At 39.8% G+C, this 17,820-nt stretch overlaps 1 protein-coding gene across 1 annotated transcript in view; it reads left to right on the plus strand.

Moving 5' to 3' along the window:
- The first annotated feature begins 11,939 nt into the window (after positions 1–11,939).
- Positions 11,940–17,820, plus strand: part of LOC125095234 (UDP-glucuronosyltransferase 1-6-like) — a 46,863-nt gene continuing 40,982 nt past the window's right edge. Inside the window, exon 1 of the mRNA XM_047721421.1 lies at positions 11,940–12,834. Coding sequence (XP_047577377.1) covers positions 11,980–12,834 — 855 coding nt within the window. The 5' untranslated portion in view covers positions 11,940–11,979. The remainder of the gene's footprint in view (positions 12,835–17,820) is intronic.

Below are 17,820 nucleotides of genomic sequence, written 5' to 3' on the forward strand. Positions count from 1 at the left end.
GAACTACGTTTCCCAGGATGCCCCGCGGGAGCGCCGGCTCGCCGCGCGGGACCTTATGGGCAATGTGGTTCTTTTGCCCTCAGAGTTCGGGAGTCTCGCGGTGGGAGGACTATGTTGGCGTCCCTGTGTGTTCGCGGGTGCGCGGGTCCACGGGTTCACTCGGTCAGACGGCGATGCATTCATTCACAATTTAGAGTTTATATTTACTGCTGTTCGCACTCCAAAAGAGTCTTTTGGCATGGTTAATTTACAAGTTACCCAAACATTGGAAACTGCAGGGCTTCAAGTTCGCCACGCTCTTCCGAAGACAATTCCGAATGTGTCTCTGGTGAAAAATGTTCCACACATCCTTAAACGTGTACAGCATCCTCAGTGTTTATTTTGTCTGCACCAACTCTAAGTAGCATACACAGGAGTACATAAAAACCTCAAAATTTTCCTCTTGCCCCTTTGGACACCTTTAGTGGACTATTTCAATGAGCTAGATGTTCAGGCTCTGCTTCAAGCATCTCCCTCGTCTAATCCAGTCTCCATCCTGGAACGAATGAGCAAGACAGGGAGAACATCGTTTCTACCTCAGCGAAAGGTTTGAGAGATGAAGAACAGCTATAGTGATGGATGAAATTGCAAGGCAGGTGTCAACGCGAACCCTCAGGGATTTGTACTTGGAACATTTTAGGGAGATTCGTGTGACCGCTCTGCTCAGGAAATGCTGATAGGGAAAGAACTGGAAACAGAGGACCGGCTGCGAGGCTAAGGTTTAGATTAGGAAACCGCAGAGGGAATGGCTGTTCACAGGTACCAGTTATCACTCGGCAACCTTGGCAGCCTCCTCTTCACGATGCTCCGTGGCATTCTATCCTGCCCTTCGAATGCTTCTCCCTTGCCCGCAGTGCTTCATATCCCCCCTGCTAAAAGTAGATATTCCTCAAACCTCCATTCCCTGACTAAGAATGAATGCTGGAAGGTTAGCTCCAGGAAGACACAGGCTCTCCGTTCTGCAGAGTTGTATCCCAGCCACCTCAACAGTTCCTGGCTTTTAATAGGGACACCGGCATGGCTCAGTAGACTGAGCAGCTGCCTTCAGCTTAGGTCATGACCCCAGGGTCCTGGGATTGAGTCCTGCATCAGGCTCCTTGCTCAGTGGAGAACCTGCTTCTCCTTCTGCCTGCTCTGCCTGTCATTCCCCCTGCTTGTGCTCTCTTTCTCTCTCTCTGATAAATAAATAAATAAAATTTAAAAAAAAGGCTTTTAATAAATATTTGTTAAACGAATGGCCTATTAAAACCATCATCGTTCTTCTCATAGGCATCAAAGTCTTGCAGCTGTATTTGAAATTTCATCTTTTGTCCATAAAGTCAACCATTTGTGACTCAAAGTATCGCCTGGACGACTCTTCTTTCATTTCTACAGCTCCCACTCTGCCCATCAGACTCTCACAGACTCTCACCGACAGCCTTTTCAGTGGACTCCCATCTTATCCAATCCATCCTACCTGTCACTCACAAAAGATCTACCCTGAGGTCACATTTTTTACCAAGAAGCTTCAGTGTTTCCCCAGTGTCTTCTGTAGAAACTCCTCATTTGATGTTCTTAGTCCAATGTGGTCCCAACACTCTTCCTGCTGTATTTCTCACTACTCACCTGTTTTCTAGTTAAAGTGTTTTCAAGGGTGCCATCTGCCTTCCTGCTTCTGTGACCGATTCATGTTGTCCTCTCTGTGCAGGATATTTGTCCTCCCAGAGCCTCCCTTCACTGCCTTCAATGAAAGCCCATCGCAGACTCTAAGTCATCCATAAAAGTTTTTCAGAGCTCTAAATAAATCTGTCCTTTTCTTTCATTAAGCCTTCAGGATTATGTGTAACTCTCCTGTAACCCATGAATCTGGCAAAGTCACATCTGATCATTTTGTTAGTATCTCCAAGTCAGGGATCATACCTTATCTGTCCTGTTGCCCCTACAGCAGTTAACACTAAATATATTAGTTGCATTATCATTAATAACACCGATATGTGGCTTTGTAGTTTATGGTGAAGTTTTAGAATTTAAAAAAAAAGATACATTTAATTATTTTAGAGAGAGAGAAAGAGAGAGAGAGAGATGCACATGTGAGTGGAAGGAGGGGCAGAGGGAGAGGAAGAGAATTTTCAAGCAGATTCCCTACAGAGCTGGAAGCCTGACACTGGGCTCGATCCCAGGATCCTGAGATCATGATGTGAACTGAAATCAAGATTGGATGCTTAACTGGCTGAGCAACCCAGGTGCCCCTTTATGGTGAAAATTTAAATCCTTATTTGCTTCCCAGAAAATTTGAGTTGAACCTATAAAACTTTTGACCAGACTCTGGGCTCATGAAGCTTACGCCCTGTACGTCGACCATGTGAGGTCCTGCACAAGAAAGGTTTAGTGACGCTTTAAAAACGTTGTGAGCATTTATATTTCAGATGGTTTCTTTTTATTTTATTTATTTAAGAGAGAGAGAGCATGAGAAGGGAGAGGTCAGAGGGAGAAACAGACTCCCCACTGAGCAGGGACCCTGATGTGGGACTCGATCCCACAACTCCAGGATCATGACCTGAGCCAAAGGCAGTTGCTTAACCAACTGAGCCACCCAGACACCCTGCAGATGGTTTCTAAGCACTATCTCATTTAATTCCCGTAACAATGCCCCGTGGTGGGAACTGATATCATTCCCATTCTGTAGATGAGGAGACTGAGATCCTGGGAGGCATATAATTCCTACAAAGTTACACAGAAAATCTCCAACCAAGACTTGAATCCTGGCTCTAGGGCTTGCCCTTTTAATCACGGATACAACACTGCCTCTAAGTCAGTCACCTGCTTGCTGGGTTGGTCATCCTCTCTCCCTCCTTCTTTCTCTTCTGCAGCACTGCTAGCAGGCTGTTCAGTGTGCTTCTCTCCTTCTACTAACAGACCCTCAATCTTACAGGGGACGCCACTTCCCTCTCTGAGCAGTCATGTGACACAGTTCTAGCCAATGAGTAACAATGCTAGCTAACACATTGTGCTGACAGCAGGCCAGTACGTGTGTTACATATTGTTAAGCTTCAAGATAAAAACTCTCAGTTATTTTACCACCAAAAATGGATTTATTTGGGAATAGCAGAAAATTATATTCTATGCCAGACATGGAAGCTATGGCAAAACCATAGGCAAGTTCAGAGAACAAAAGAAAGGAACAGTGCTTTCATAGAGGGAAGGGGGTTGTTGGAAGGGGCTGTTATAAACAAAAAGTCCACTAGAATAAATTGGAGGTTCAAAGCTGAATAAAATCCCTAACTAGGACACAAGCCTACACAAGCCTTCAGGAGGGCAAAGTGAACAGAGCAGAGCAAGAGATTAAAAAGTAAACATGTTCTGGGGCGCCTGGGTGGCTCAGTGGGTTAAGCCTCTGCCTTCGGCTCAGGTCATGATCTCGGGGTCCTGGGATCGAGCCCCGCATGGGGCTCTCTGCTCAGCAGGGAGCCTGCTTCCCCCCTTTCTCTCTGTCTGCTTCTCTGACTACTTGTGATCTCTCTCTCTCTCTCTGTCAAATAAATAAATAAAATATTAAAAAAAAAGTAAACATGTTCTCATCAGAGTGATATTCTATCCTTGTGTGTGTAACCTGTACATAAGATATGCAGCACAAATCCAGTGATGCAGGAAATTTTAATCTTTCAGAGATGTGGGTGATGTTTACTAAGCCTCCATCTCTGAGTAATGGGGAGCAACTCAGCAGGCAATACTCGCCAGGATCTAATTCTCTCCTTATTAAAATTCAGGGTCAGGGCTCCTGGGTGGCTCAGTGGGTTAGCACCTATCTTTGGCTCAGGTCATGATCTCTGGGTCCTGGGATAGAGCCCCACGTTGGGCATCACCCTGCTCAGTGGGGAGTCTGCTTCTCTCTCTCTCTCTCTCTCTCTCCCTCTGCCCCTCCCCACTGCTCATTCTTTCTCTCTCTCTCAAATAAACAAATAAAATCTTAAAATAAAATAAAATTCAGGGCCAAAAAACCAAATGTGCATTGATGGATCAACAGAAAAACAAATTGGGTAAATACATGTAAAGGAATATTATCCAGCCTTTAAGACACTGATACATGCTACCAAATGGACACAAAAGGACAAATACTGTATGATCCACTTATATAAGTTACCTATATTAGGCAGGTTGGCAGAGGCAGAAGATAGAATATTGGTTTCCAGGGATTAGGGGGAAGGGAGAATGGAGAGTTAATGTTTAATGGGTTGCACAATGTGAATGTACTTAATATCATTGGATTGAACACTTAAAAACAGTTAAAATGTTAACTCTTATGTAATGTACATTTTACCACACTAAATAAAAAAAAATTTAAATATTTTTTAATCAAATGTAATGTATTTTGTGCAACCATAACTACTCTCCATCTCCAGAACTCTTTTCATCTTGCCAAACTGAAACTCTATACCCATTAAATAATAATTAACCATGACCCCCTACCCCCAGCCCTTGGCAATCACCATTCTACTTTTTAAAATATTATCCCCTTTACTCCAACACTCATGCTTACCATAACCATTATTTTTGTTACTATGAGTTCTTAACAAAATACAGATCTTCCTCAACTTACAATGGGGTTATGTCCTGATAAATATTATAAGTCAAAAATGCATTTAATACCCCTAACCTATTGAGCATCATAGGTTAGCCTTGCCCAACTGAAATGTACTCAGAGCACATCCATTAGCCTGCAGTTGGGTAAAATCGTCTTGCACAAGGCATATTTTATTTAAAAAATGTTGAATATCTCATGTGATTTACTGAATATTGTACTGAAAGTGTGAAACAGAGTGGTTATATAGTTGCAGAATGGTTATCAGTGTATCAGTTGTTTATCTTGTGTTCGTGGGGCTGGCTGGGAGCTGTGGCTCACTCTCACTGCCCAGCTTCAGGAGAAAGGATTATGCTGCACATTGCTAGCCTTGGAAGAGATCTAAACTCAAAACTGAAAGTAAGGTTTCTACCAGAGGCATATCATTTTCATACCATCATATAGTAAAAAAATCCGAAGTCGAACCATCATTAATTCAGCGACCATTTGTATATATATTCTATGTATCAATAAGATCAGGCAATATTTGTCCTTCTGTATTTGGCTTATTTCACTTATCATAATGTCTTCCAGGTCTATCCGTGTTGCAAATGGCAGGATCTCCTTCTTTTTTATAGCTGAATAATATTTCATTGTATATGTATACACACACACATATATATATACACACCTCATCTTTTTTTTTTTTTTAAGATTTTATTTATTTGACAGAAAGAAACTCAGCCAGAGAGGGAACACAAGCAGAGGGAATGGGAGAAGGAGAAGCAGGCTTCCCGCCAAGCAGGGAGCCCGGTGCAGGGCTCAAACCCAGGACCCTGGGATCATGACCTGAGCCAAAAGTAGACACTTAACAACTGAGCCACCCAGGCATCCCTACACACCTCATCTTTATCCATTCATCCATCAATGGGTATTTAGGTTATTTTCATACCTTGGCTAGTGTGAATAATGCTACAATAAACATGGGAGTGAAGATACATTTTCAAAATCCTGGTTTCATTTCCTTTAGGTGTATACCCAGAAGTGAGATTGCTGGCATATGGTTATTCATTTTTAAGTTTTTGAGGAACTTCCATACTATGTTCTTTAATGGTTATTACAATTTATATCCCATCAACGGTGTACAAAGGTTCACTTTTTTCTACATCTAACACTTGTTATATTTCGACTTTGTGATAGTACATCTGAAGTGATATCTGATTTTCGTTTTGATTTGCATTTCCCTGATAATTAGTGATATTGAACACTTGTCATGTACTTACTGGCTATTTGTATGTCTCCTTTGGAAAATTTAAAAATTTATTTAAATAAAGTAAAATTTAATTTTATTATTTATATTTAAATGATATTTAAATATAAATAAAAATACAAAAAATAATATTTAAAAATAAAATTTTAAAATTTTATTTACTTTTTATTGTAAAAGTCCCTTAGATATTTCGGATATTAACTCTCTCAGATTTATAGTTTGCAAACATTTTCTTTTATTCCATAGGTTGCCTTTTCATTTTGTTGATTTTGCTGTGCAAATACTTTTTAGTTTAATGTAAACTATTTGTTTAATTTTGTTTTTGTTGTCTTTCCTTTCAGTATCAAATCCAAAAAATTATTACCAAGACCAATGTTCAGAAGCTTTCCCCATGTTTCTTCTAGGAGTTTTACTTGTAGGACTTACGTTTCAATCTTTAATCTATTTTGAGTTGATTTTTGTGTATGGTGTAAGATAAGGGTCTAATTTCTTTTTCTTTCTTTCTTTTTAAAAATATTTTATTTATTTATCTATAAATAAATAAAGAGAGAGACGGAGAGAGATGGAGAGACGGAGAGAGAGCACAAGCAGGCAGAGGCAGAGAGAGAAGCAGGCTCCCCGATGAGCAAAGAGCCCGATGTGGGACTTGATCCCAGAACACTGGGATCATGACCTGAGCCAAAGGCAGTGGCTTAACTGACTGAGCCACCAGGTGTCCCTTCTTTCTCTCTCTCTCTCTCTCTCTTTTTTATTTTTTTTTTTTGGAGTGTAGACATCCAATTTTCCCAACACCATTTATTGAAAAAACTATCCTTTCCCCATTGTGTATTCTTGACAGCTTTGGTGAAAACTAGTTGGCCATATATGCATGGATTTATATTTGGGGTTTCTATTCCTCTTAGCTGATCTCTGTATCTGTTTTTATGCCAACACCATGTTGTTTTGATTATCATCACTTTGTAATATAGTTCGAAGTAATGAAGTGTGATGCTTTCAGCTTTGTTCTTCTTGTTCAAGTTTGCTTTAGCTATTGGGGGTCTTTTGTGGTTCCATGCAAATTTTAGAATTGTTATTTCTTTTTTTAAAAAAATATTTTATTTATTTATTTGACAGAGAGAGACACAGCGAGAGAGGAAACACAAGCAGGGAGAGTAAGAGAGGGAGGAGCAGACTTCCCGCTGAGCAGGGAGCTGGATTCGGAGGTCTATCTAAGCACCTAGGGATCCTAGCTGAAGACAGCTGCTTAACTACTGAGCCATCCAGACGCCCCTAGGTTTATCTTTCTAAGAAACTGCCAAACCATTGTAGGGTCTCTCCAGCAGCATATGACAGGTCCAGCTCCTCCACAGAGTTACCAACAACTGAAGTAGTCAGTCTTCCACATTTCAGCCATTCTAAGAGGCATGAAAATTAAATTGTAGGTTTTTTAAAAAGATTTTATTTATTTATTTGGGAGACTGGGAGAGAGCATGAGCTGGGTAAAGGGCAGAGAGAGAAGCAGACTCCCCGCTGAGCAGGGCGCCCAAAGGGCTCTATTCCAGAAGTCCAAGGTCATGGCCAGAGTGGAAGGGAAAAACTTCACCAACTGAGCCACCCAGGAGCCTCATTAAGTTGTAGTTTTTTTTTTTTAACTTGACTTCTGTAATGACTGATGATGTGGAGCATCTTTTCATGTGCCTCTTTCCCTTCTGTATATCTTTGATTGGAATGTCTGTTCAAGTCTTTGCTTATTTAAAAGTATTTTTCCCCCATTAGAGCATTTCAAGAGTTCTTTATATATTTTGTACATAAATTCTCTACCAGGTCTAAACTCTGCAAATATTTTCTTCCAGTCTATGGATGCTCCTTCTGGTTTATTTATTTATTTATTTATAAGATTTTATTCATTTATTTAATTTTAAAAATATTTTTTATTTTTTGAGAGACAGGGGAAGTGGTAGAGATCAGAGAGAGAGAGAGAGAGAGAGAGAAACAGGCTCCCTGCTGAGTGGAGAGCCCGACATGGGGCTCCAGCCCAGGACCCTGAGATCATGACCTGAGTCGAAGGCAGGTGCTTAACTGACTAAGCCACCCAGGTGCCCCTATTCTTTTTTTTCTATTTTAAAAATCTATTTCTTTTTGGGGCGCCTGGGTGGCTCAGTGGGTTAAGCCGCTGCCTTCGGCTCAGGTCATGATCCCAGATCCTGGGTTCAAGCCCCACATCGGGCTTTCTGCTCAGCAGGGAGCCTGCTTCCTCCTCTCTCTCTGCCTGCCTCTCTGCCTACTTGTGATTTCTCTCTGTCAAATAAATAAAATAAAATCTTTTAAAAAAATCTATTTCTTTTTATTTATTTGTTTGCTTGTTTATAAGATTTTATTTATTTATTTTAGAGAGAGAGAGAGAGTGGGAGCAAGCGGGAATGGGAAGAGGGACAGAGGAAGAGCAAGAATCCTGAAGCCAACTCCCCACTGAGCACAGAGCCTGACTGGGGGCTAGATCCCAGGACACTGAGATCATGACTTGAGCAGAAATCAAGAGCTGACCACCTAACTGAATGAGCCTCCCAGGTGCTCCAAAGTACAACTGATTTTTTTTAACTTTTTAAAAACATTTTTATTTTATTTTATTTTAATTTATTTTATTTTCTTCAGTGTTCCAAGATTCATTGTTTATGCACCACAGCCAGTGCTCCATGCAATATGTGCCCTCCTTAATACCCAACACCAGGGGGCGCCGGGGTGGCTCAGTGGGTTAAACCTCTGCCTTTGGCTCGGGTCATGATCTCAGGGTGCTGGGATCCAGCCCCTCATCAGGCTCTCTGCTCAGCAGGGAGCCTGCTTCCCCTTCTCTCTCTACCTGCCTCTCTGCCTACCTGTGGTCTCTCTCTGTCAAATAAATAAATAAAATCTTAAAAAAAAAAAAAAGAAAATAATACCCACCACCAGGCTCACCCATCTCCCCCACGCCCCTGCCCTCCAAAACCCTCAGTTTGATTCTTAGAGTCCACAGTCTCTCATGGTTCATCTCTCCCACTGACTTCCCCCAATTCACTTCTCCTTTCCATCTCCCAATGTCCTCTATGTTATTCGCTATGCTCCACAAGTAAGTGAAACCATATGATAACTGACTCTTGTGACTTATTTCACTCAGTATAATCTCCTTCAGTCCTGTCCATGTTGATACAAAAGTTGGGTATTCATCCTTTCTGATGGCTGCATAATATTCCATTGTATATATGCACCACATCTTCTTTGTCCACTTGTCTGCTGAAGGACAACTGATTTTTGAGTATTGATCTTGTATCCTGCAACTGTGCTAAACTTACTTAATTGCTCTAGGGTGTTCTAAAGATTCCATTGGAATTTCTTTAGAGATGATCTTGTTGTCTGTGAATAAGGCAGTTAGACTTTTTCTTTCCAACCTGGATGTCTTTTGTTTTTCTTGACTGGCTGGAACACTATAGAATAGAAGTGGTAAGACAGTCATCCTTGACTTGTGTCTGATTAGGAGTAAAGCATTCAGTCATTCACCACTAAGTATGATGTTAGTTAAGGGTTTTTCATAGATGTTCTTTATTAGGTAGGGAAACTTCCCTTCTTGTCCTAGTTTTGTGATTATTTTTATCAGGAATGATTGTTGGATTTTGTCAAATACCTGTTCTGTGCCTATGGAGATGATGATACGGTTGTATTTTTTTCAGTTTATTTATATGGTGAATTACCTTGATAGATTTTCTAATGTTAAAACAGTCTTGTCTTCCTGCGATAAGTCCCCCAATCATTTTGTATATTACTATTATGTATCTTCTATATTTTTATATACATGTATATTATTTAATTTGATTTGCTGAAATTTTGTTTAGAATTTTTCCATTATACTTATGAGGAGTATGTTCTATACATTTTTCTTTTTTAAAATTAATTAATTTTTTATTATTATGTTCAATTAGCCAGCATATAGGACAACAGTAGTTTTCGATGTAGCGTTCAACCATTCATTAGTTGCATATAACACCCAGTGCTCATCATAACCCGTGCCCTCTTTAATACATATCATCTGATAACCCCTTCCCCCCACCCCCTCTTGGTCTATACATTTTCCTTTCTTATGATGTCTATCTAGTTTTCATATGTGACAGTGCTCATAGGCCAATTCTGTGGTCTCTAAGGCCAATTCTGTGGTCTCTAAGAAAGATTAGGAAGTTTTCTGTGCATGTTTTCTAGAATATATCTTCTCTCATTTCAGAATATATTCTGGAATAATTGGTTTTATTTCTTCCCCAATGTTTGGTAGCTTTTATAGGTGAAGCCATCTGGGCTTGAAGTTTTCTTTGTGGGAAAGTTTGAATTCAAACTTAATTCAACTTAAAACATACAGGTATTTTTATTCAACTTATTTATTTCTTCTTGATTAAACTCTAGTAGTTTGCATCTTTTGAGGAATTTGCCCATTTCATCTAAGTTGTAGAATATATTTGCATACGTTTGTTCTTGATATTCTTTATTATTATTCTTTCAACATCTGTGGAATGCGTAGTGATGCCACCTTTCTTATTCCTGATATTGGTAATTTTTTCTTCTCTCTCTCTCTCTTTTTAATCATTTTGGCTAGAGCTTTATCAGGTTAATTCAGCTTCTCAAACAACCAGCTTTTGGGTTCACTGATTATCTCTATTGTTCTTCTATTTTCTATTTTATTGTTATCTATTCTGAAGTAAGCTTCACGGGAAGGTAGACCATTTGCCCCATTTTTATTTTTCAGATATTCATCTGAAAGTCCCCCAGTCACCGAGGTAAACAGTGACTAAGCAAATGTCTGATAATAGTTCAGGGCATCTCAGAAGGAGCCATGTTGGGTCCCAACAATGATTATGCCCCCAGGTTGGCTCTAGAATCCCTCACTAAATGTTTCTCAGGGTCTTATCTGATGTACGCCCCTGAGCTCACCCACAAAGGTGTCTAGAGACCTCGCATAGTGCCATTCAGTCCAATGCAACAAATATCTTTGTGCGCTTTCTCTGTGTGAGGCACAGTATGGGTCCCATGGGAGGAGGGTGCAAATATGGAGAGGGTACATCCTCTGGCCTCAGCGAGTGCTCGTAAAGTGTAGGAAACAGATACAGAGACTCCTGAAGTAGGGTAGCAGGCCAGGTGGGGCCAGCCCACAGCAGAGAGGTCTGGACAGAGGAATGCAGAAGCAGAGAGGAAACAGAGTGGTCACTTAGAGTGCTTCTGGCAAGCATAGGGCAGGTGACCACCCATGGCATGTGACGGATCTAGGGAAAGTGATGTAAAATAGATGATATTGTCTCCCATCAGTCACATCCCTGGAATGGTCCATGGGGGCAGAATTGTCCCTCTTAACATTTTGGAGGCTCAGAGGGTTTGGATATGGAACAAACAAGTGGCAATGACCAGCGTTTCAGAGACTCTTGTGAACACAGTTCCACTGCCCATGAGGAAGGTAGTGCGAAGTGACTTCGAGTCTTTCCTTGAAAACTGGGATGCCAATCTCTTTCTGACCCAATTGTCTTATGGAGTCCGAGGATGCAGCCAAACCTTCTTTAGAACCGATTGCAAAAGTATAAGTTGGGGTGCCTGGGTGGCTCAGTGGTTAAGCCTCTGCCTTTGGCTCAGGTCATGATCTCAGAGTCTTGGGATCGAGCCCCACATTGGGCTCCCTGCTCAGCAGGGGAGCCTGCTTCCCTGCCTCTCTCTCTGCCTGCCTCTCTGCCTACTTGTGATCCCTCTCTCTCTCTCTGTCAAGTAAATAAATAAATAAAAATCTTTTTAAAAAAAGGTATCATGTTTATTGACATTACATTCCTTTTTGTCGCTCTGAGTCCTCAAAAGCATTGCTTAATAATTCTGTTTCCAAACGAGCGTTGCGTGCGATACAGCCCATGAACTGTGACAAGGCAAAGATCAAAAGGTATCCTTATCTGGAAAACATAGAAGCACGTGTCTCAGCAAATGAGACTCGTTCTTATTGTCCTGATGCACCGTGGGCAATGAGTGTAATTTTTTTTTTTTTATGAACATACAAATACACGCCCTTTCCTGGGGCGGGCTTTGTGCCTGTATTTCTTCCTCGGACTGCATTGTGCCCCTCAGAATCCAAGCAGCTGGATAGCTCTGGGCTACAGTTTCCCAAATGGCTCCCGCGACTTTAACTGGCTTCCCTCCTCTCTGTGTGTGTCTCCTGCTGACTTCTGGCTTTGCCGAGGCAGGCAAGCTGCTGGTGGTACCCATGGACGGTAGCCACTGGTTTACCATGCAGTTGGTGGTGAAGGAACTCATCCACAGGGGGCATGAGGTGGTTTTAATCGTGCCAGAGGTGAGCTGGCAACTGGGAAAATCCTCTAATTTTACAGTGAAGACTTATTCCACAGATTACACTCTGGAGGAGCTGAATCAGCACTTCAAGATTTTCTCTGACTTTCAATGGAAAGTTCGGCAACAAAATGTACTTTCCGTGGTAATGAGTCCATCCAATGACATTTTTGGACAGCTTTTTTTACATTGTAGGAATTTGTTTAAAGACACAAAATTAATAGAGTACATAAAGGAGAGTTCTTTTGATGCAGTATTTCTGGATCCTTTTGATATGTGCGGCTTAATTGTAGCCAAGTATTTTTCACTCCCATCTGTGGTCTTCACCAGGGGAGTATTTTGTCATTATCTTGAAGAAGGCGCACAGTGCCCCAGTCCCCTTTCTTATGTTCCTAGATTTTTCTTAGCGTTCTCGGATGCCATGACTTTCAGAGAGAAAGTGTGGAATCACATCTTCCACTTGCAGGAACATTTATTTTGTTCGTATTTTTTTAAAAATGCTGTAGAAGTTGCATCTGAGATTCTCCAAACGACTGTCACACCCTATGATCTCTACAGCCAAACATCAATTTGGTTGTTAAGAACTGACTTTGTTTTGGAATACCCCAGACCCGTGATGCCCAACATGGTCTTCATTGGAGGCATCAACTGCCATGAGAGAAAGCCATTGCCAAAGGTAAGTGACCTCTTCTTTTGCATAGTAAGAATAACCTGGCTTCGGACATTAAACAAATAAACAAACAAAACATTCCTTACTGAACTGTGGTTTGTCATTACATTCGTCACATTTGGAAATCTTTTCTTGGTTGAATGAATTGTTTTGTGCTAATTCACTGAACTGTGCATTAACAAATTTTTATAAAGCTGCTGTCTTTGATATGCATACATATATAATTGATATAATTGTATACAATTTCCAGGCTGCGTTTTGTAATACTGTCCTTGGGAAACTACTAGAAAACACAGTAAGGAATGAAACTTCCAGGGCGCCTGGGTGGCTCAGTGGGTTAATAAGCCTCTGCCTTCGGCTCAGGTCATGATCTCAGGGTCCTGGGATGGAGTCCCGCATCGGGCTCTCTGCTCGGCAGGGAGCCTGCTTTCTTCTCTCTCTCTCTCTGTCTGCCTCTCTGCCTACTTGTGATCTCTCTCTGTCAAATAAATAAATAAAATATTTTTTTAAAAAAAGAGAGAAATGAAACTTCCTTTTTTTTTTTTTTTAGATTTTATTTATTTATTTGACAGAGAAAGATCACAAGCAGGCAGAGAGGCAGACAGAGAGAGAGGGGGGAAGCAGGATTCCTGCTGAGCAGAGAGACTGATTCGGGGCTCAATAGCAGGACCCTTGGGATCATGACCCAAGCCGAAGGCAGAGGCTTAACCCACTGAGCCACCCAGCTGCCCCAAAACTTCCTTTTTTGTTAATCTAATGCCAACCCTTATAGGAAAATGCTCTTAGCAGTTTTGTATGCTGTTTTCCAATTTTTCTGAAATTATTTTATATATGTACGGATATATCTAATGTAAATTCTCACACCTGTTTTACTAAAAGAAAAATCTAGTAACGGATTGGACATATTGTTCTTTACCTTTCTTTTTTCACTTACTAATAAATCATTAACATCTTTACAGTCAATCCCTACAGATAGTCACATTCTTTGTAATAGTTATATAAAACTCTTTACTTTGGATGTACCATAGTTCATTCAACTAAACAATACTAATAGATATTTAAGATTTTCCCACTGTTTTTGTTATAAACAAGACTGTACTAACCGTTTTTTTGGTACTAACCATTCTTAAGTAATTTCTTTGCTTTCCCACATTTCCATTTTCCTGTTCTTATCTCTGTAGGCTGGATGTCCTTCGGAGTAGGGCACACATTGCTATGCACATATTTTATTTTATTCTTTTGTGATTTTTACTCATGTGAGAGAGAGAGAGAGAGAGCGCGAGCACCGCAGAGGGAGAAGCAGGCAGAGGGAGAAACAAGCCTACTCACCAAGGAAGGAGCCCGATGCGGGACTCGACTCTAGAACCCCTGGGATCATGACCTGAGCCGGAGGCAGATGCTTAACCATCTGAACCACCCAGGTGCCCCCCACACATCGCATTTTAATACATTTGACAGGTTGCTTTCAAAAGATTGAACAATCCCACACTTTGGTCAACAGTATGTGAATGCTCCAGGGTTTCCATACCTTCTCCATCTTCAGATGTTGTCAAAATTCTAAAACTCTTTTGGCAAAAATAAATAAATAAAAATTCTAACAGCTGCTTCAATTTTCATAGATATGTTGGCCACTTGATTTCAACTTTTGGGAAGTATGTATTCAGACTCTTTAACTATTTTTCTAGGGTCATTTGTCTTTTTATAGCTAATGACTCTAAGTCTCTTGAGTATTAGGAATATTAATACTTTTTATGAAATGCTAATATTTTTTCCCTTGGCTATTCTTTATCTTTTGTCATAGAGGGTTTTCATTTTGGATAGTCAAACGTCTTAACTTTTTTCTAGTGGTTTCTGGATTTCAATTTGTTTAGGTCTTTCCAAGCCTGAGATGCATAAACCTTTTTTCCATACTATGTCCTAATATTTTTAATTCCTCCGGTGTTAACAGTTACATTTTTACAGTGAAGACTTTACATGGTGTAAGGATCTACCTTTTATTATTTTTCTAAATGGATAGTCTGTTGTACCAGCCTCATTTAATAAAACAATTCATTCTTTGTCTGTTGAATTGAAATGAGTCTTTATCAAATTTAAATTTCCATATTTATTTACTCTTTTGAACTCTACTTTTGAAGTCTCTACTTTTGAACTCTCAGTTATGTTCCATGGATTTATTTATTTACTCACATACCAGTGTCATATTGATTGATTGTAGTAGCTTTGTAGTAAGGTTTAGTATGTGGTACTCAGTATTTTTCTAAACTTTTTTGGTGATTCTTGTTATTTACTCTCCTTCACAAAATTAAAAATTCTCTTGCCTAGTTGCAAATGGAGAAGTAAAATATTAATGTTCTGTTTATATGACATAAAATGATTTTATGAATTTGAGAACAGGAGTCACAGTCTGAATCTCATCTGATAGAAGAAAACATAGCCTGACGACAATGTGGGTCATGCATGTGTGTCTTTGGGTGAGTGCACGTGTTTGTTTGTGTGCTGTGTCTCAAGTGCCATGGAGGGGATTTTCCTGAGAGTCTCCTATAACAAAATCTCCCTTAGTCTGTCCAGGGGAATTATATTAAAGGATGTAATTAAATACTTTAACAAGGACAGCAGATTATCATTCAGGAGAACACTAAAATAGTTTTAATGGGAAAAGAAAAGACTTCTAGTGTTTTTCAATTTTTCATGAATTCCAACAGAATGATTATGGGGTCCAGCTGGAAAGAATACAATTTAGGGCAGTAATTTCAGCTCTGGAGAACTGGAAACAGGATGAATTTACACAACTATAAAAGATCTATGCTTCCTCATTTCCCTCACCTTCCAGCTCGATTCCAAAATTCCAATTCAAATTCACATTTATCTGTTAGCAGGGAAACCCAGCACCTCTCCCCAAGATTATTTATTTCAACTTTTTATTATCAAAGTTTTTCAAACCTGTGCAAAAGGAAAGACTGTTGAGTAATTAACACCCATATATCCATCCTTAGGTTAAATAACTTTCAATATTTTTCTGTACTGTTTCATCTATCCCCTTTTTTCTCTCTTAAAAACCTTTTGACTTTTATTATTTAAAAAATTCTTTTTTATTTTTTAAAGATCTGTTTATTTATTTGAAAGAGAGAGAGAGAGAGAGGGGCTGGTAGAGGGAGATGGAGAGATAATCTCAAGCAGACTCCTTTTTGAGGGTGAACCCTGAGATCATGGGCTGAGCCAAAATCAAGAGTTGGACACTTAACTGAATGAGCCACCCAGGGGCCGCTCCCTGACTGTTATTTTTTTTTTTTTCCTGACTGTTATTTTTTAAAGAAGTTCTTGACAAGTCCTTCCATTCCCAAAGACTTCACTAATTATAAAAAATAAGGAGAATTTGTTATTACATAACTGCAGTATCATTATCATACCTAACAAAATCAATACTTCTTTAATATTATCTAATTTCTAGGTTATAATTAAATTTCCTTAATTATCTGAGAAATGTCTTTTAAATACAGATGAAAGGAATAGAACTACAAATTTAGAAATAAACCTGTATATCTATGGCCAATCGATTTTTTTTTATTTTTTTAAAAATTTTATTTATTTATTTGACAGACAGAGATCACAAGTAGGCAGAGAGGCAGGCAGAGAGAGAGATGAGGAAGCAGGCTCCCTGGCGAAGCAGAGAGCCCGATGTGGGGCTCGATCCCAGGACCCTGGGATTATGACCTGAGCCGAAGGCAGAGGCTTTAACCCACTGAGCCACCCAGGCGCCCCTGGCCAATTGATTTTTGAGAAAGTGTCAAAATTGTGCAACAGTGGAAGAATATTCTCTTCAACAAATGGCTCTGGGATGAGTGGATATCCACATATAAAAAGAACGAAATTGGACCCTTACCTCACACCATGTATAAAAATTAAAATGGATCAAAGACCTAAATATAAAAGTAAAACTATCAAACTTTTAGAGGAAAATATTGGACTAAATCTTCCCTGACCTTAGATTTGACAATGGTTTCTTAAGTATAACACCAAAAGTACAAGAAACAAACAAGGAAATTGATAAACTGAACTTCATTAAGATGAGAAACTTTCATGCATTAAAGGACACTATTAAGAGCATAAAAAGACAACCCAAAGAATGGGAGAAAATATTTGTAAATCATGTATTTTGTATGATTCTGGTATCCAAAATATATAAAGAACCCAAACAACCCCATTAAAAATGGACAAAGAATTGGAACAGACATTTCTCCCAAGTAGATATATAAATGGCCAACAAGGACATAAAAAGATGCTCACCATTAGGTACTAGAGAAATGCAAATCAGTATCACAATGAGATGCCAATTCACACCTGATATGATGACTATACTTAAAAAAACAAAAGGAAAATAAGTATTGGTAAGAATGTGGAGAAACTGGAACCCTTGTCCATTGCTGGTGTAGCCAGTATGGAAAGCATTCTGGCAGTTCCTGCGTAAGTGAAACATAGAATTGCCATACGATTCGGCAATTCTGCTCCTGGTTATGTATCTAAGGAATTGAAAACAAATCCTGAAACCAAAGTTTCTATAGGCATGTTCATAGCAGCACGTTCACAATAGCCAAAAGGTAGGAACAACCCAAATGTCTTTCAGCTGGTGAATGGATGAACATAATGTGGTCTCTTCATACAGTGGAATATTATTCAGCCATAACAATGATAAAGACCTGACACCTGCTATATAATGTGGATAAGCACTGAAAAGGTAATGCTGAGTGCAGGAACCCAGACACAAAAGACCATAATATGCTGTGATTCCATTTTTGTGAAATATCCAGAATAGGTAGATCTATAGAGATAAAAAAAACAGGTGAGGGGTTGCCAAAGGCTCAGGGGAGGAGGGAGTCGGGAACGGCTGCTTAATGGGGAAGAGGTTTCCTTTTGGGATGATGAAAATGTCTTGGAACTAGATGGTGGTGATAGAGGCATGGCACCGTGACTGTGCTAAATGCTACCAAATTGCCC

The sequence above is a fragment of the Lutra lutra genome, chromosome 3, assembly GCF_902655055.1.
Source record: "Lutra lutra chromosome 3, mLutLut1.2, whole genome shotgun sequence".
Lineage (NCBI taxonomy): Eukaryota > Metazoa > Chordata > Mammalia > Carnivora > Mustelidae > Lutra > Lutra lutra.